The sequence below is a fragment of the Anser brachyrhynchus genome (assembly GCF_964034855.1).
Source record: "Anser brachyrhynchus genome assembly, chromosome: 23".
In the NCBI taxonomy this organism is placed as follows: Eukaryota; Metazoa; Chordata; class Aves; order Anseriformes; family Anatidae; genus Anser; species Anser brachyrhynchus.
Window position 1 is genome coordinate 4,771,745 of NC_137716.1, and position 19,907 is coordinate 4,791,651.

Below are 19,907 nucleotides of genomic sequence, written 5' to 3' on the forward strand. Positions count from 1 at the left end.
ACTTCTTAATTTTGGGGGGAGCGTGTGCTTCAAAATATATCAAAATATCAGGCTAATACTTTGGAACAGTAGAACTGTTTGTGGGAAGGAAATGGAAGTAAGATAGCTTTAATTTACAGGAGCAAAAGGGTTTTATCAGACAATAGTGTATTTATCTGGTGTGCCTTTCATCCCCAAATTATTGTATTAGCTAGCAAATCACGATTGGGATCGTTCGTCTGCTGCAGCACTGCAGCCCCTCCTAAGCTGGCGATGCAAGGCTGGGGACTGAGCCGTGTGTTTACATTTTGCAGAAGTCTTTGTCATATCTCTAAACCAAGGATCGGAACTGACCTCTCTGATCACAGCCTTGGGGCTTCTTGCGCTGCACTTTCTCCGAAAGACCGTGAGATGCTGAAGCTTGTAGCAGTTTGTTTTCCTCATCGCTGCCGATTCTGCTGTCACTTCCCAGCAGCTCAGGACCTCTGCTGGGCTCTATTAAGATGGCATGCCCCCGCGGGAGTTGGGATCCTTGCTCGTTAAGCTTTCTCTTCTTTCAGGCTTGTCCCACAGGTGGTGGTTTTTCATGTTCTGGCATCCCCCATAGACTCTGGTTCTGTTAGTGGCTCAAGCAGAGCAGCAGAAGTTGAGTAAAGGCCAGGCCCTTTCTAGCTGTGTCTTCTCTAGGAAGGGGATGAGTCGAGCTTCTCCGAGATGCCGATGCCAATGACACGGCTGGAAAAGAAGCTGTCTTAGCAACATGGCAGGGGAAGGGAGAGCTCTCTGCCTTAAGCTTCAGATTGCAAACAATCTGGGATGGCTGTCATGATGTTGATGGACAAGGGGCACTCATTATGTTGCCAGGATAGCTCCTTGGGTTTCATGCTCAGCTCTGGGTTATTATGCCTTGTTGTAGGGCTTGTGGACAAATATGGGATGTGATGTTGTTACGGTTGATTGAAAGCACTCGCATGTCCCCAGGGTCCTGGCCTGCCACGCTGCTGAGGCTGCACGTGCTCCTGTGCTTCCCAGCCCTGCAGCAGCTGATCCCAGGGCTGCCATCTTACATGACAGCATTGCTTGTCTGCTTCAGCTCTTGCTGGTCTCAAGGAGCTTCTTTCTTTCTTCCTGGCATAACAATGTAGTGCCAGAAGGTGAATAAGAGTCCTGGGTAGAGATGCTACAGAGATCCATCTGCAACGCCACCTACTTGCTGCTTTGCCCTGGAACCGCCCTGTGCTGGGTGCAGGCAGTAAGCAGACAGAGAAGCAGTTAGTGCACCTGAAGCGCTCTCCACCCTATTTCTCCTTCATTAAACCGAAGCATATGTAGTATTCCTGGCTTCCACCATGTCACAGCTCTCACAGGATGGGTAGTTTCTGGTGCGTACACACTACATGGTGTGAGGCATCAGTTTTCCTGAGTTATGGACAGAGGGAAAAAGCAGAGGCTGCATGGCCCAGAATACCAGCCTTGTGGAACAGGGACAGTCCTGCCGAGCAGTTTGCACCCTGCGTATGTGTTAGGTATCATTACACAGTGCCCTGTGCATTTGCGTAAACTACAGTTGGAAGACTGTTTTCCTTGGCTGTGTCAGGGTGCCAGTCACTAGGGCTGGGACTGATCTGTGACAGCAGCAGATTCCCTTTGTGCTAGGGAGGAAGGTGGATCCTATCCGTACATATGGATGCATGAGAGTAGCCTGAAGTCCTGCTGAAACTGGGTGACTTCATACTAGCTGCTGTTCCCCGGCGATAAGGCACTGTCCCATCCCTTAAAACGAGCAGTTTAAATAGACCAGAAGGAAGGATTATGCTTTTCCTCCAGCAGGCAGGATAACGTGTTTTTTTCTCACCTTGGGTGTCAGAACTAGGAATAGATTTTGGTAGCCTCAGTCTCATCCTGCCTCCTCTGCTGCAGGCTTGTACCTCCTCTTCCAAAGGGTCCGTATGTGAATGCATTGCAGATAGGTGCCTGAAGGCTGTACGGATGTGCCAGGTCCCCAAAACGGCAAGTCTCGAGGCAAGAACAGCTTGGTGTGGTGCTAGCTACGAAGGGCCTGCTGCCTCATCCTGGCTGAGGGGAAAGGTGGGAGCTGGCAGCACGGGCAGGCCTCGGAGAGGAGCAGGCGGTGGCCTTGTTAGACAGCCGGCGTAGTCATGGTGTATAAATGAGTTCTTGATCTTTCTCACCCATTTTAGGCTTGTCTTAAATCCCATGCCGAGTCACAGCCTTCGCTGTGTCCTTCCTTCTCCGTGGGCTTGCAAGAAAGGGGAGGGGGAAATCTTTCAAATGACATTCCCACATTTCTGACAGGAGAAAAGCCTGTGTACACTTGTGTGCAGCCCAGCCGTCCTGAGTCAGGTAAGGGCTTTGATAGATCAGCACCAGGGGAATAGCAAGGTGGAAGTATTTCACTTCTAAAAAAACGTCCTCAGTCTTTTTTTACCCTCCTTTCCCCAACCTTGCCAGTCCCATCTCCCTGAAGGGAGCCAAGAGCTGCTGACAGTAAGAGGAAGTCTCTGTCTGAAGCCTATAATTATCCTGTCTGCCTTCCCAGAAAAGGCCAGTTGGGGAGCGAGTGTGCTTCTGTTTCATGGACCAGCCCTGCGTTCTGCTGCCTCCCCAATTACTGCTTAATGGACTTTTTATGATGATAAGACGACTGGGTTGGGAAGAAGTTATTGACGGGGAAATGGAATATAATTCACTCCCTGTTTGTTTGTTCTGTCAGAAAACCCTCATTTTAATTTTATTTGTGAGGCACTGAGAAACAGCCCCAAGAAAAAAAAATACAGAATCTGTCAGTAAAACCTTGGATTTCAAGGGGACCAGAGTCTCTGCAGGACCTCTCCAAGGGGTGTTTTCAATCTCCTTGTGTGTCTCCATAGAGACCCTCGCCACTGCCTGCATCAGTCCTGCTCCCAGTTTGCAGCTCTCACTCCTCTCATGAAGAAAAATGTAAATTATGAAGCCATCTTTCTTGCTTCTACCCCTCTTGCAAGCTCCCCCGCTCTCTAATGCCGCTGCTTTGCAATGCGTACCCGTTCCAAACATCGCATTCTTGCTCCCCACTCTCCATCTGTCTTAAATTTGGCTGCTCTCTCCTGTTTTCATCTGCTCTGTGGCTTGCCTCCTCTATCTAATCTTCACTTCCTTGCTCTGGCTCTGAGCAGCTCCCTCCTCTCCATCTTGCTCCATTCCTCTTGCATTCTCCCCATCGATTTCTCCCCTCTTTTCCCCCTCTAATGCATCTGTGACCTTGCCATCCTTCCTCCCTTCCTCTCCCTTCTTAGCTCCCCAGTTCTTTGGTGTCCCAAAGCTGTTTTCTGCCCCTCCGGCCGTGCCCCCCAGGCCACCCCCAGCTGCTCACCACTCCCGCCTCGATCCCTCAAGCACAGGGCACACATCTGCTGCCTGCAAGCAGACCGCAGCAGCGCACGTGTGTCAAACGCGTTTCCAAACCAGCAAACAGCCACCCGGTGCTGAGCCCTACCCAGGTTGTCCATTGCCTGAGAGGTTTTTAAAAGGGGAAATGAAAGCACTACCGCCCAGCGCTGGAGTTGGGGGAGTACCTTGTCCTCCTCCAATTGTGAGCCTGTCAGCAGCTGTGGAAAATGAAGATGGAGTTTCACTAGATCAGCAGAAAGTTTCAGCCCAAAAACCAAAGAGGGGGGCAGGAGAAGAGAGGGAGCTTAACCCTTTGCATGTCAGAGAGAACACCATGGGATTCTTTCATAGACTCACAGAATGGTTTGGCTGCTCTTGAAGCCAGAAGGGTGAGAAATAGCCTGTCAAGAGAGATGTCCTCATTCAAGCTAACATGACCCGGTTGTTCGGAGATTGCAAAGCTTTTGTCTGGCTTTTACATTTTATCTTCTTCTCCCAACCATAAATGCATATGGGAGAAGGTCTCTGAGCTCTGCCTCTGCTGATTTTTCCCAGTTATTTTTTTTTGTTTGTGTTGCAGTGTTTAGAGGCTGTAGTTGTGTGCAAGACCACCTATGGTGTTGAGTGCTGAGCAGATCCGTGCTGAGACCCTCCTTTACTCCAAATTGCTCGTATTGTCTAGACGAAAGCAGGCAGGCAGGCAGGTGTGAGGAATGAGGATTGTCACCTCCACTCTACGGGTGGCAGACTGAGGTGCCAGGAAGGGTGAGCGCCCAAGGTCAGCCGAATTTGCGTCAGAGCAAGAGATCTGAATCCCGATTGTGGGAATCATCTGGAGCCTTGAAGAGCAGATTGGGGTTTGTTAACGCTAACAGCAAAATGACATTGACTATAAATGGCTTAATGGCCTCCTCTTTTGCCTTTGTTCTTGAAAGGCAAAGGTGCGGATGTTTGTGTGTATAGATTATATTGTATATGCACAAAAAAGGGATGCATTTTGATCAGTTCTGTATTTTTGAGCTAGGATAAAGGCTGACACTGCCTGACATGCCCTGAATCCCTCCTGTGGTGTGGGCAAGCTCTCACAGTGGGCATCTCCACAGGGAAAAGGCAGGCCCAGAACTGTGGGGCCATTTGTTGATGGTTGACCAGGAATGGTGGGCAAAAAGACACTGCCCTGTGCGTTCAGAAAGGCTGCAATAAGCTGGCCAAACAGCAATAAAATGGCCTTCTTGCTTCGCTCTTGCTTTTGCCTTAGTCTCTTTGGCAGTGTCAGGTAGAGCCGAGAGCCCCCTCTATTCCCTGCAGCAGGGATAATGGCTGTTTATTCACCAGCGAAGAAAGAGCTGAAACCTGGGGCCTCGTCTGCTGGCACCATGGGTCAGCGGGACCGGTGCGTGGGCCTCTACCAGAATGCTGGTGGCGGGGATCAGGGTCACCAAAAATGGAAGCAAAACCTTTTAAAGTACGTGTTTTGTAACTGGCTTTCTTTTGTTTCCATGGATTGCTGCTGCTGTGGGCGAGGGGCCCTTTCAGCCAGACTCATGCTGCTCTGTGCTGGGGCCAGAGGAAAGAATAAGTGGTTTGTCTTTATTTGCGGTCCATTGTGGAGGTGCTTTCCTGGAGGCAATGTGGGGGGAGTTGTAAAAGGAGGCCTGATGATCACATTTTGCCATCTCAAATCAGCCCCAGGCCCCTGCTGGGGGGCTGGAGAAGAGGGGAGAGCTGGGGGGTCAGAAGGAAGCAGAGGTGTGGAGGTGCCTGTATGCAGCCCCCTCCTCAGGGAGGGCCTGCAGGGTGCGGGCTTACACACACCCTGCCCGTTCCCCTCCCAGGGCTGGGGCCAGTGACACACTGAAGTGGTCAGGGCCCATCCTCAGGCCTTGTTCTTATCCGCCATGGGGCTGAGGGGCGGGGAGTCAGGCCTGCACCAAGGCACAGAGACAGGCCTGCTGCCGTGGTACGGCGCCTCCAGGCCTCCCCTGTGGGAGCTGTGGTGGAAGGAGGTGGCAGACATGTTGTCCTTCTCCCTGCAGGAGCAGCTTTCTGCCTCAGACTTGCCCCACAGCTGGTGGGAGTAGCTCGGGAGAGGAGCAATTCAGGTCTCAGCTGGATTTCCCATCCATTTTGTCAGTGAAGCGTGGGTGGTCTCCTCTTCTTCTGTGGCAGAGGTGGGGGTCTGCATGCCACCAACTGGTGCTGTGCGTAACGGGACTGAGGATTTTGCCCCAGGATCTTCATGGTGTAGGGCAGGGACGTGTGTGTGTGCTTGCACAGCTCAGGCTGGAGGAGCAGGGGGCTGTTTTCAGTCAGGTCTTGTTGGTCCACCCCATGCATTTCCCAAATTGCCGTGTATTCCTGTGCCAGCACCGGGGCACTTCAACTCAGAAGGCTGGGAGGATGTTGGTGCATTGATCTGGAAGGCTGGCAAAAACGCTTTGAGAATCAATTTTTGTCTCAGAAAAGCCCAGGGAAGTCAATATTTCCCCAGTGTGACCTGCCTCCCTCTGTCCCCCCATTTGAGCTGACTCTGGTTGACCTTCCCAGATTGCTGGGAAGCAGGCTAGTGCTTGCCATGCTGTTTTTACACAGCCCTCTCTGCTACCAGTGCTTCATTCTGTTAGCCAAGCTGCTGTGACTTTTCCCTTCAGACTGTGTCTTCAGCCACAAACTGGGATAGCGTGGAGAAAGCTGTTCCTACCCTGTTGCATGGTTTTGGGGGCTAAACGCATCCCCAGGCTCCTTGTCCACCTCCCTGTCCACCTTGCCCACATAAGCCCACCTGCAGGAGAGGCAGCCAGGTCTGTCTGGAGACCAGTCTTAGGGGAGGCAAGGAAGAAGGATCAGTGGTGTTCACAACTGCCTTTTTTTTCCTCCCCTTCAGCTGTTGGCTCAGTTACGTTAAGCCCATTTGTGCCTCTCTACCAGCACTCAAACCACCTCTGGGTTTTCCATCCCTTTCTCTGCCTTTGGCACCTGATGTTTCAAGCAGGCATATGGTGGCTGGCCTGTCTCCCTCACTCCTCATCCACCGCCCGCTACTCACCATGGCAGCAGCTCCTGAGGGACATTTAGGTTTAAAGGGTGAGATGTCCCCTCCTTTTCCCCACTCCTACATCTTACAAACTTCCTCACTGTAAAGTTCCTCAGACTGGTTTGGTATCTGTGTATTAGTAACAGGAGGTGGTTTCTTTTTACATGACTGCATTTGAAGAACTTTTTCTGCTGTGGTGTCACATGAAAGTATGAAGGAAGGAGAGTCGAAGCAGCAACAGATTCCTCTTCTGTGAGGAAAGCTGCCTTGGTGTACAGGGTACGTGGGCTGATGCCTTACCATGTTCCCCTAGTGTTTGTGCCGCAGGGATGAGTCGGAGACCCCACCCTTATCACCTCACAGCTTCTTCTCAAAGTCTGCGTAAGGATTCACAAAATCCCAGCAGTAAATGTGCGTCATGTCCCTTCTGAACAGATGCCGGGACCGCCCGTCTTCCTCTAAGCCTGTGCTTCAGCAAGTGAAGCCGACTGGAGGTTGTCTGCATGGGGGGGGCCATGAGGGTGAGCTCACGGTCTCCTCAGCTGCCCTTGTGGCATTGGCCTTGACAGGGTTTAGGAGCAGAGGGGCAGGAGCAGAGCTCTCTGCGAGGTGTGACAGAGGTGGGTCGGGGGTAGTCAGTGTGGGTGCTGGTCGTCTTTGGGGATGCAGTCGCATAGCATGGGATGGAAGGTGGCTATACGTCTCTTCCTTACAATCCATGGCAACTATCCAGCGTGTCTCTTGCCCTGGCTGTTGCTTTTGGGAAGTGCGTGGGCAGTCGGCAGGAATAAAAGGTTTGGTTTAACTTGATGGCTTTCCATTAAGCTGTAGAGAAGAATCACAGGTACACAGCAGCCAGCTAGTCTTTGCAGCCTCCTGTCCTGAAACCCAGACCCCAGGAAACCTCTCATAAGTAGGAAAATTCTTTGAAGTTCCAGGTTTTTCCACTCCTATTTTGATACTGCAAAAACCAAGTTCTTCTGCTTTGCAAGCTGAGAAAGGGGGAAAAGATAAATGTCTTGTGACCCCCAGACCTAAGTGGAACTCACTCAGGGTTTTCCAAGACTGACTTTTCTCAGCTCTCCCTAAGGGAAGTGATAAAAAAAGCTCCTGGATTGCAAGTATGTTGTCTGGAAAATGCCTGTCTCTGATTTTCATTTATTTATTTAAAACTGAGGCCCTGCAATCCTGGCAAATGAGGTGAAACACATAAGCCATTCTGAGTGTGCTGATAGTGTTTCACTTTCGCATGGCACCTTGTTGCTGCTTTTGGAGCCTTTCGAAGTGATTTGCAGAGCTGGAGCAGGAATTCTAGCTGCATGTTTCACTGCAAGCTGGACTTGGCACGGCAGAGCTGTAGCAATCCTACGCGGCACGTAGGAATTTGTTTCAGCTTTGTATCATCACCACCTTGCCTGCGATAGTGCTGGCTTTCTCTTTTCCAGAGGAGAGAGGGCTGTTCTGCAGTTGGTGTGGGCTGGAGTGACAAGGGGTGCATAGGTGGAGAGCGTAATGGGTGCTTTGGCAGGGGGAGGGGGAGAATCAAAGCCTGGAGCTCGGAGTCTCAGACAGTATCAAAAGCAATAATTTAGCTTTGATTTTCACTGATTTTCCGAGTGAGTAGCAAAATCTAAGGTCCTACTTGTTAGGGATTTTTGTTTGGTTTCTTTCCTTTTGTCTCTCGTTCTCTGAGAGCTAGTTTATCGCAGGCAGCTCGGCATCGCAGTGACCTCAGAAAAGCAGCGTTCACAGAGCAGGTCGGCTTACCTGTTAGCACACAATGAGTCGACAGAGTTCCTAAAAAGGAACGCTGAGCTATGACTCCAGTTCTTTCCCTATTTGGAGCACCTTCACTTTCGTCAAGACAAAAATAGAACCTTATTTGTCCTTATTTGTGCTCTAATTGTACTGCTTGCACCCATTTAAATCTATATGCAACACTAAGGATTGTTAGGGGCTTGCGTTTTGGGAAATGAACTCGCATCAATAAAGTGCTCTTAAAAGCCCTGGCTGATTTTGGCTGTACCTTCAGAATTGACCTCTGCAAACTCTTCGCATTTTGAATATAGGAGAGCAGAGGAAGGAAGTCAGGTTGCAGGCAGAACGAGCATTTATATTTTAGCCAGAAGCAAAGTTTTGGTTTTGCCTTTCTTGGTTGGAAGACAAATTCCCAGGTGCCAGTGCCTCCAGCGGGACTTGCTTGATAACCTTTAGCAGTAACATTGCAAAGAAGATTCTGACCTCTAAATATAGATTTGGATATTTATATATCTGATGCTTTGTACACACAGCATTCGGTGGGACATAAACAGCTCCAGCAAATTGTATTTACCTCCAGCATGGAAACAAAGGCTTGATTGCATCACATGAGCGTGCTCCGTGGCTTTTATTTATATACTCCTGGCCACACCAGGCAGGGAAGGGGGGAATGCTGCCTTTTGTTTTTCGACCCCTAGAAGACCCTGGAGACTTCTCTTTAGCTAGCATTTGCCCTCTTCTTATGCTCTTCGGTAGCCTGTTTACATCTTGTTTTATAGACTCTGAGTGTGTACGTATAAACATACAGATTTCACAGTCATGTGGTCTCCTTTTCTCAAGAATAACAGACGGCAACTTTATGATCTGAGTGATTTTATTTGAACACAGCTGTGGCCTTGTGATTTAAATATTTCAATAAATTTTAAACTAACTAGACGAGAGGAAACTGTGCAGGGAAACAGGTTAGAGCGTGGAAAGAAGGTTCTCCAAGGACAGAGGCAATACGGGCTCTGCATGGATGCTCCTGGCCCCATGGTCTTCCCATCAGAAGGCCCTTGACACCTTCCTTGGTCAGAAAGCCTGTCCCAGCATCCTTCCCCTCCCTGCAGAGATGCTCTTGTAGACTGTTAGAAATGAATGGGAGTTCGTGTGGAAGGAGGGAGGGAGGGAGGGAGGGAGGGGTGCTGCAAGCTCCAGTGCTGTTCCCTTGGGTCCAGGCTAGCTAAAATGCAGCCCCAGGCTACGTGTGTGTTTGTTCAGGCCTGCACCTTGGAGCAGCTGGGTGTAAAGAGACTCTGCGGAGTTTTTGGGTTCTTCCTTTAGCACTGTGAATTCTTCATCTTTCCTCAGATGTCTCGTGACGAGTAGGGGGAGAAGAGGGGAAGGGGGAACTGCAGGAGCAGACTGCAGACTTGGCTGCCGTGCTCTTGTCTTGACAACTGGATTATTTTGAAGTGATAGTAACTTTCGTTTCTTGTGCTGTATCCTATCAACTTGCCTGTTCCAAAGGCTGGTGTGCCTGTTACCGTGTAAATGTACTGGTGAGGGAGAGGGAGAACATTTGAGGATGAAAACAGAGGTGCTACAAGCCAAGGGCGTTTCACATCCCAGGGCCACTGGCATCAGTCTCTTTCACACCATCATCCTCGAGATCTCTTTGTACCACATTTCCTGTTCCATGTGTTTCGTGGTCCTTTACTCACACTTTCCCCCTGCCTTGCCCATGTTCCTATAAATCCACCCCATTCTGTGGTGACTTGTTCATCTGCTGGGATCTGGGGAGTGCAATTCAGTGTTTCTAGATACTGTTTCAGTTCTACCAGCTTTTGGTGGTGATTCTTAGATGGGCTTTACACAGTCAGCTTTCCCTGGGCAAAACAGTTTAAAAGTCCACTCTTCAGAAATAAGAGGCTTTGCAAAATCATCCCCCTGGAATCTCTCTGTAGGATCAGGCCCTTAATCATTTTGTGATGTAAAAGAGAGGCAAAGGCTACTTGTTCCCAAAAGGTGAAGAGGTTTAATTTCATCCGAGATCATTAGAGAATAGCAGTGATAATGCTACTATTAATTACAAACAGTGTTTATTAGAGTTTGTCTGTCCTCATGACAATGATTATATTTCGTTTTTGTTTTTGTTTATTTTTTCCTTAAAGGTCCCCCTGTGTTCATTAAAAAACCCGTGGACCAAATTGGTGTGTCAGGAGGGGTGGCCTCCTTCGTATGCCAAGCAACTGGAGACCCAAAGCCACGGGTCACCTGGAACAAGAAAGGGAAGAAAGTGAACTCTCAGAGGTTTGAGGTAAGAGACGTCCTTCAAATCAGTGTCTGTGCATGTATAAAGAGAGAGAGACTGACACAAAGCAGCTAGTGCTCTTTCGTGGCCATTCTAAGACCCAGTAATAGAGGGAGGTTTGGAATGGGAGGAGTTTTAACAGCAGAAAGAGTGAAATGCAAGTTTTTGGCCATGTCAACAGCTGGGATTGTTCCAGAGCAAGAGAGAGCTTGGCTTACTTACGTTATTGGAGTTTTTTCTGTTGTTTTGTTGGTTGTTTTTTTTCCTTCCCCGTCCTCAGATACAATATAAAGCTGCCTTCTTCCCTCCCTAGGAAACTCCAGCTAAGCTGGTGGTAGTGCATCTCTGTAAATGTACCTTTCGTACCCATCCATGACTCATTATTTTAACCCTGGGACAGCCTGGAGTAAACATTACAGTTGCTGGCAGCCAGACCCAAGCAATTGGTATTGTTTAGATAGAAATGAGAGTGGAGGAACAAGAACTAGGAGGTCATCCTGTGGAATTCGCTGTGGGACTCTGTCCTGCCAGGCAGCTGTGTGCTGAGAAGAGCTTTGTGGCGTTAGTTGCCCATGCAGATGGAGGAAGGAGGTGGGGATTCATTTTTATTTTGTTTTCACTTGGTCAGTTTCCCTGTGCTTAATCACAGTTGTACGCTGAACACCCACCCCGTGCACACACTCACCACAGCTCATTATTTCAGAGCGTTTGAGATGTATGTATCAGTTTTTTTGGGTAAGTGGTCAGGGATGGGGTTTGATGTGGAACAGTTCTCTGCCAACTTGAGGTCAGTGGAGAGAGAAACTGCCTATGCTGGCCATGTGCAGGGAGTTGCAGGACAGCTGAAGTGTGTTTTTGAGTGTCTGTGTTTGGACATGGGCTGGTGCCTCCTTTAGGAGCAGGAACGAACCTCCTACTTACAACCCAGGGATGCTTACTGTCTCTCTTTTCCTTTATCCTCCAGACAATTGAATTTGATGAAAGTGCAGGTGCTGTTTTGAGGATCCAGCCACTCCGGACTCCCCGGGATGAGAACATTTACGAGTGTGTTGCTCAGAACCCTCACGGGGAGGTTACCGTCCATGCCAAGCTCACCGTCCTCCGAGGTAAAGATCGTGCCTGCCTGCCCTGTGTCAGCATCATGGGGGAGAAGGCCCCCTTGAGCTTCTCCCTTCCTTCAGATGAGTGGGAACTGTCACAAAGCACACGGCCAAAGGACAAAGTCCTTCCTTTTTGATTTGTTGGACTTGTCAGATCTGTTTGCTCTTTTATCTCAGAGAGTCATGAAATTGCAACGTAAGAAACAAAGCTAGACTGCTTGCTAAAACCAGACCATTCCGGAGGTTTGACTGGAAGATGAGCTGAGGTTCCTTCCAACCTGAATTACCCTATGATGCTATGATCTTCCCTCGCCTCCGATAAAAATTTCCTCCCCAGGTTTACAAGCAGCACCAGAGATCCTTTGCTCTGTGCACTCTCTGAGAACACAGTTCCCCTCTCCATTTTGTTCTTTTTTTTTCCACTTGTCCCCGCTCTAGAGGATGTTTACATGGATGCCTCCTTCATGTCATCTGTTAGAAATATGCTCTCTGAACTTGATGTGGGGGAGGGAACAATATGCTGTTGCTGTGGATGCCTCTGGATGTTTTCTGTTATTACCCTGGAGATCTGTAAAATTGCTTTGTGAAACGCTAAACTAGGCTGCTTGCTAAAACTGACCCACTTCAGGAGGAAAGATGGATGGTGATCTCCATTCAAACCACAGGGCAATGCAGGTGATCCTGGCAGAAAAGCCTGGCGGGGGGTGGTGGGTCACTGCCTGAGAGCTCCTGATGGGGACTTAGCTTGGGAGCGCTGGCTGTGGATGGAGCCATCAACAGGAGGTGGTGTAGAAAAGCTGCAGGCTTTTGGATGGGGACACTTGTAAGAACAGTCACTTCTGCAGTTAGCATCGCTGACTCCAGTTTGAGGTGCTCCAGGCATTGTGTGGTCCTCCTAAGAGCAAGTGGTGGCTCTGACTGAATGCCAGTTGCCTTTTCTTCAGCAGTTTCAGTGTTCTCGAGAGCATCTGGAGTCCTTTTGTTTGAAAAGAGAGCGAGCACATCCCTAATAGTGCAGGGCTGAATTTGTGTGCAAATCCCCGACGTACAGCAACAACTGAAGACCAGACGTAAAGGGCACGTGGCAAAACCCTTTGTGTCCCTTCGTAGCAGGAATATCCCTTCTGCTGCCCACCTGGCAGGCTCGGTGTTGTCAGGATGCTGCCTTCCTTTGAGCATGCGGGCCCGTGGTCCAGTCATGCCTGACAGATTTGTGTAGGTGCACTTCAGTCGTTGTGCTGCTCCTCTGCCTGGCGTGGCATTTAACCTTCTGTTAGCTGCGTGTGGTGGGCTGTAGCTGTCAGGAGGCTGGAACAGCGCTCTGTGACAAGAGCGTGTCGAGCTGGGCGCCTCGTTCTTCACACTTATTCCCGTGTATTCTCTGGAGCTGTGATGGGTTGGGAGAGGTGCCCCTGTGATCACATGCAAAATCCCTACCCCTACAATGTAGCTGTGAGCGGTGGCAAGAGAGAAAGTGTTCCTCCAGCTCCTGCTCTCACAAACCCTCTGGATCTCACATCATTTTTCAGGCACGCTCTACCACAAGAAAGCTGCAGCGTATGGGAAACGACGAGCCGAGCTCAGTGGCTGTCCCTGGGGACAGCGCTTCTCTGTACATGTCTTTTTGCAGCTCTTCCTTCCGGTACCAGCATCACACACGTGTCAGCTAGAGAGACAGATGACAGAACAGGAGCTGCATCTCCCCGCTGCCTGCCTAATTACTCTCTTTGCTGATCCCACCAGAACATTATTACCGTGTGCTTTGCTCCTGGGCGGTGGTGCTTTCACGAGCACTGCTTCTCTGTTTGCCTGACAGGACCGTGTTGGGTAGCTTTGTTAGCTGACCGCGCACGAGCAGCTGGGGCCCCCAGCTCGGGATACCTGGGGAGCAGTAAGTACCTGCAGGCTGGGCCAGCAAGTTTGTTGGAGAGCATCAAGGAAGCAGTTTTTGTAGAATACCCTCCCCTCCCCTCCTCCACTGGAGTTATTCCGTCCTTAATCTTTCCTTGGCTTTCACATAGCACGTATTTTCTCCTCTTTATGCTCTTTTTTAAGTTCTGGGAAAGTTAAAAGGACTGAGCACAAGTCCACTGATCTCCACAATAACAATTTAGTACGTTGGCATCTCTTCCTCTCTTTTTCCTCCCTGCTCCTGCATTCACCCACTCTCCTGTTTGTCTTTTCTCCATCTTTCCTTGCAATGCCTCCTCCTCTTTTCTGTCTTCTCTCACTTTCAGAGCTAATGCTTAGCATAAAGATGGGGGCTGCTGCACAGCTTGGAGATGAATGTGAGCTGTCATTTGCAGAAGCTGCCACCTTGACATGTTTTGGAGTACGGAAACCTGGGCCCCAGCTGTTACAAACCCTGCAGAACGGGGTTTGGTCTAATTCTGCAGCCTGTGGCTGTGCTGTTATAATCAGAAAGACGTGTGTGTACCTTCATGTAGTACGCATGTATGAACAGTTACGGGATTTCCTTAACGCCGGTGCAAACAGTCTGATGAACAGAAGGGAAAAAAATACATTCTTCCCTCCTAGATGCAGCTGCTGAAGGGACTGGGAGTAAACCCCTCTCCGGTTATCCACAGGACTGCTCCTGGATCGGACCCTGGTAGAAATCCACGTGCATTCACTTAAAAACAGGAAGCTGCAGGAGAGGAAAACCTTTGGGAGCTTCTGGGAAGCAGAGCTTGTGATGGACACCGTTCAACTCGCAGTCTCTTAGCACCAGCTCTGCTGGCTTCTTTGTCCATCCTGTTCTGGTTCTCAAGGGATCTGAGTTTTGATAGGGCTGTGGAGACTCGCTGCGCTTCCCCCAGCTGGCTGGACACAGCGCCTGCAAGCCTGGTTCCTGCAGAGCCCAAAGAAGAGGAAAGAAAGTGGTTTGGGGAAGCATTGTCCAGTTATTGTTGACTCCAGCTGCTGTCGTTTTTCGTAATAACTTAGCAGAAAGGAAGCTGGTTGGCACAGGCACCCCAGCTCCCAGGTGGTATTGTTCCTCTAAGCTCCACACTCCCAGGAAAGATTGACGTAATTTACTTTTTATTATTATTATTATTGCTTCCTATGTAGAGATTATGGTTTCCCTCCTTCCTAGTGGCCTGAGGCAGATTCTCGTGCTGCAGGGGACTGTCCTGTGCTGGCAGCAGCTGACCGGGCTGCGAGCACGGGGGAGCCTTGCTGCAACCCTCTGCCTGCACTGCCTCTGCTGCTGGGAGGCAGCAGGCTGGGTTTGGAGCAGGGGCCGGGCAGGGCTTGGCTCTTTGCTTTGTTGAAGCTGATAGAGTTCCACGGGGGTTACCCTTTGTGAGCTGTTAGTAAATGCAACATGAATTGTACACTGATCCCATAAAAACCAGTGCTTGGTCCAGATAAACGCAACGGAAGAAAATTTACTGTGCCCTGATAGCTCGCTGCGTAGTGGCCGATCCTATCTGTTCCTGAGGATTACTGCACTCTGGAAAATTGAGGAAAACTGGCTATTAGACATGTAAGGGCTGTGGTCGTTATTACCGGTATATGATGCAGGCTGCTGGGGATGGACATTCAGAACTTTTTCGAGTGATTCCCTGTTGCTTTTTTATGAAGTGTTCATTTCTCTAACAATCCTGGCCTGAAATGTTCCTCACACATTTCCTACTCAGAGAGGACATCTGGTATGGGCTTGTGTAACGTTCTAGCAAGACTCTGCTGGGTTGTTGCTTTTTGTAATTGCTGGCTTTTTATCAGCAAAAATAAACAAAAATCAGTTGGAGATGCTCAGCAGAAAGCAGCGAGTCCCACGGGAGCACGTCTTAAGGAGAAGCTGGCCTCTCTGAAATGTTACCTTGCCACTTGAAAAGCTCTTGGCAGACTTGCTTCAAATTTGACTTGTTTTTCTGTTCTTGTAATGACCTGAAGATAAGGCCAAGTAGCGAGCAGATTAGTCCTGTACTTTATGAATAATGTCAGACCAATTTTAACTCAGATGCCTTTATAAGGAGTGTACGTAGGGGCACGTTGTAGGGAAGGCAATGAATTACCTGCACTGCTACAGGAGCCAACATGCATATCGAAGTCTCTATAGACCAGCAAATATTTAATAACATTGTTAGGCTATTTAGCTATTTTCATAGCAAAACTCTCAATCATAATACATGGAATCAACAAACAAAGCATGTATTATATATCCTGGCATGTATTAAAATCGTCTTTAGCTGTGTAATAGCAGTTGTCTAAGGCACGGGGACATACATATTGATGGCAAGAACTTGTTGATGTAATTTTACAAAATGCACGATGCAGGGATACCTGCTGGGGAGGGCGGTAGCTGTAAGGTGCTCATTAACTTAATGAAAAAAACAGGAATAAGGCTTAGGAGTACTGGAGTTTGATCCTGATTCTGCTTCAAATTAGTGCCACTCCAGCTGCTTCATCTCTGCGTTTTTGGCTCTTCCAGCTTGAAGTGAGAGTAGTCGAGTCAAAAAATTCCTCCTCCTCTTCTCTTCATCAACATCCTCACCGTGCCTTTCTGCATTCAGTACGTAGCGCGTCTGTACATGCTCACACCCTCATTCTCTTCTAAATTATTAAACAACTCTGCACAACCTGCGGGAAAAAGAGCAGCAGCAAGACCCGCCTTATCGTTCTTCATCATCCACATTTCCAGCACAGCTAATTATCTAAACACAGAGGTGCCGCCTTCTAGAGTGACAAAGAGGTGCCAGGTACCGATGTCTCCTTTTGCTGTAGCTGGCGACCTTTGCTTTATCTGTACGAACATGTGTGTGTCAGCACGTGTGTCCTCCAGCAGGATTTATTATAAATGAGTGCTGAAGTGCTCTCCTCTCCCTGCCTCCCTCCATCTCTCCTCCCTTACTCTTTCTCACTCTTTGTTCAGTGGCCTTGAGGTAATTTATCTGCTTTTCCTTAAGGGAGGCCCTTACGCTTCTCAGGCTAAGAGCAGGTACGAACAAGGTGTTTTGGAGGCTCTGGCAATACGGTAAGTGCAGCACGTGAAAACATTTGCCTGCGTAAGCCAGCATGATCTGCAGCAGCAGGCCAGATGTGCCCTCAAAGCATCTTCAGCTCGCATCTTGCTTCTTTTGTTCTAGCCAGTTTCCTGGGCTGCTTTTTGAAAGAGAATTCACGACCCGAACCATTTCTTATTTATTTATTTGTTAACAGGTTTGGGCTAGTGTTTGGGGATTGAGGGGGAGGGTGGCAGGGCATGTGTGTGCATGTCTTGTGGGGATTGAGTTGAGACTGTAATTGCATTATTACAGGGAATCCAATTGTTAGGGGATGAAGCCAGCTTCACTTTCCTGGCAGGAAGGAAATCTGAGCCCTTGAATCAGTGCAATATGCGATGTTCAGAGATGCTTCCTCTGCTGATCTGATCCTCAAATCTGATCACGCCTCTAGTCGCAGTTGTTTTAATTAAACTCAGAGGAATTCTGCACAATGTGCTGCAAGATTAACATTTTTGTTTAATTAGAAACACTCGGTAATAACGGTTGTAGCGAGCCTGCCCCCAACACGCGTGCACATACACACACACACGTGCACACACACGAACACGCACACCCTGCCAGTCAGGAGGGCTGTCCTCTCTGTGGATTAATTGGCTCGTGAAATTAACGGGCACGGGTCTGAGCCAGGTGGAGGAGCATCACCAGGGAGCAGGATAAAAGCAGTAATCAATAATGATGTCATCTGCAGCCAATGCGGCAGCAGCTCCCCGGCTCCTTAACAACACACCACCGCCTGGTTAAATAGGAGAAGGGAAGAGAAGACGTTAAAAGCCTGGCTGAAAGCTGTGCAAAGGCAAAGCAATTCCCAGGGCCCTTCTGTCCTGAGCTCACTCCGGTGGGGGCTGGGGTTTTGCAGCACGCAGGATCTGCAGGAGCAGGCGCTGGAGACTCCTGCGATGCCCAAGCACAGCCTGGTGAACCGAGATCTCAAAGCTTTGCTTCAGTCCCTTGTTAAAGACATTTGTGTCTTTATTTCAAATGCGATACCCCGGTTTAGAGGCGTTTACAGAGGCACTGAAATGACTGCCCCTTTATACAGCTGTAAGTTTGGCCATACTAGGAAATCTGTGTTACTTCAGCAGTTATAAGCCGGTACGTGTTGCTGTTTGTGGTCAGATTCCTTTGATATATGAGGAGAGGTGTGGTTAGTACATTTCACTCTCCAGTGACTCATAATAGATGCTTTATAGCTCTCATAGCAATGGTCAGAAGAAGGAAACAATGCCCAGTTTTAAACACACAATTGAGGCATTTAGAACCCTTTTCTCCTCCGCAGTAGCTGTGCAGTGCTAATAATGGTATTAGACAAGAATTTCGTGGCCTGGGGTATCAGAGCACCACACAAACCTTTGGCTCTGCCTTTGTGATCTTCGTAGCTTTCCAGAAGCTGAGTGAGAGGCACGGCAGTGGCGTAACGCTGACCCGTGCCCCGTGTGTTCAGAGCGTGTGTACACCAGTACTGGGATCTGGCAATTCTGCTTTGCTGCTACACGAAAAGACACCCACCATAGCGAGGCCACCGGGTTTCTCTTTCGTTCCGCTGTCTCTGGGCTCAGCCATAGGTAGTTTGGCTCCATCGCTTCTGACGTGCAGTGTGCCAGGAGCAGGAAATGAGCTCTCGTGTTTGCAGTCGGCAGGGAGGATTCCCAGCCTGAGCGTCGGGACGGGGTTTCCATCCCATCTCTGCTGCCATCACAAGAGCTCCCATTGGTTTCAATGGGGGGCTGGTGGTACCTTCTGTTGCTTTTTTTAAAACCCCACCTTTTTAAAGCCCAAACGCTTTATATGTTATTTCCTTTCTGTTACCTCAGCTGCTTTTGGGATGGATTCGATGCTATAGTATCCCCAGGCTGTGATTCCTTAACGCGCCTCATTTGTAATGACAGAGAATCCCCATAAACTCTCTGCCTGGTGCCCACATCCTCCCTCAAAGACAGATTTGCTGTAGGAAAAAAATGTCATGTTCCTGAGCTGTAGCAGCCAGCGCAGGCCAGGTCTCTTCCACGTGATGTAGGAGGTCACGCCAAAGATTATGGGGGACGCACTGGGGTTTTGTATTAGTTATCACAAATTAGTCAACATCAGTTAGGATTGCCCTCCTCGCCCTCATTAGTGAAGGCAAAGGCAAGGCAGAGGAAGCAGGAAGCTCTCTTGAGCCTGTCTTCTAGGTGCTGGTGCCACATCCCTCTTCTTCTAGGGCAGCAGCACTCTGCCTAATAAATCTGGAAATCACACCCTGTCTGCCAGCGCCTGGCTGACTGTCGTGTGTGTGTCCCCTCTGGTGCCTGCAGCTGGATGATATTTTCCTCTCCTTTCCCTCCTGGTTTCCACTGCGCCTTTGACATTCCTTTTCGCATAGTCACTTTCATTATTCCTCTGGTGCAGCGTGTTTTGTGTTGTGGGGTTTGGCGGGGGAAGAGGAATCGCTCCTTTCTGATGTGAGTGCGTGTGCCGTGCTCTGCAGTACGGGGATCTTTGCCACGTGTGTGCACAGCCTCTGCTGTAAAACCAAAAAATGCACGTCACCTGCCTGGCAGAGGGACTCGGTGCGAGACCCGGAGAAACTTTGGGGTGACTGAAGCCATGCCCCAAAGCTTTTTTGAGTAATTCATTGTAGATAACTGTAAAATTTTCTTGTGGGACGTTAGGATAGTCAAACGTAATGGACAAGTGAGGGAGTTTTACTGCATAATGTGTTTCCACGAGTTATCCATGGACCATTTGCAGTAGCCTTCTTTTAAGTTGCGTTGCCCAGGGTATTGGGCAGCTCGTCTGCCTGGTGGTTTTCTCAGCGCATTCCACTAACAGCTCCTTCAGCTGCCTTGGCCCGGCTGTGTGTGTAACCACTCTTCTGTTGCTCTCTCCCACCAGAGGACCAGTTACCTCCCGGGTTCCCAAACATCGATATGGGGCCCCAGCTGAAAGTGGTGGAGCGGACGCGAACAGCCACAATGCTCTGTGCGGCCAGCGGGAACCCAGACCCCGAGATCACTTGGTTTAAAGATTTCCTGCCCGTCGACCCCAGCGCAAGCAATGGGAGAATAAAACAGCTGAGATCAGGTAAGGTCTCCGTGCGAGGCTGGAGGATCAAGACCTAGATACAGCTGTGAAGAGAATGCTCAGAGGTTCCTGGAACAGAGGGGGGACCTGCAGACATGGGCCCACTGGTGTGGATTGGGGCATTAGCTTTTCTTCACTTCTAGGACTGTTCTTACCCAGGGAGTGTTTGGAGTGTTTTTCCCTCCATCCCATCTTCCTGCCCTTCTCTGCTGTGTAGTTGGCATAAAGGAAATCACAGCAGGGAAGCTGGTTCTTGTGCAGGAGTGTAACCAGTCCACTTG

At 49.4% G+C, this 19,907-nt stretch overlaps 1 protein-coding gene across 8 annotated transcripts in view; it reads left to right on the forward strand.

The window, feature by feature from the left end:
- PTPRS (protein tyrosine phosphatase receptor type S) overlaps positions 1 to 19,907 on the forward strand; it is a 156,061-nt gene that overhangs the window by 65,213 nt on the left and 70,941 nt on the right. For all 8 annotated transcript variants that reach the window (XM_080566123.1, XM_080566126.1, XM_080566128.1 and 5 more), the window contains exons 3-5: positions 10,315 to 10,460; positions 11,419 to 11,560; positions 19,438 to 19,626. In XM_080566123.1, the coding sequence (XP_080422249.1) occupies positions 10,315 to 10,460; positions 11,419 to 11,560; positions 19,438 to 19,626 (477 nt within the window). The remainder of the gene's footprint in view (positions 1 to 10,314; positions 10,461 to 11,418; positions 11,561 to 19,437; positions 19,627 to 19,907) is intronic.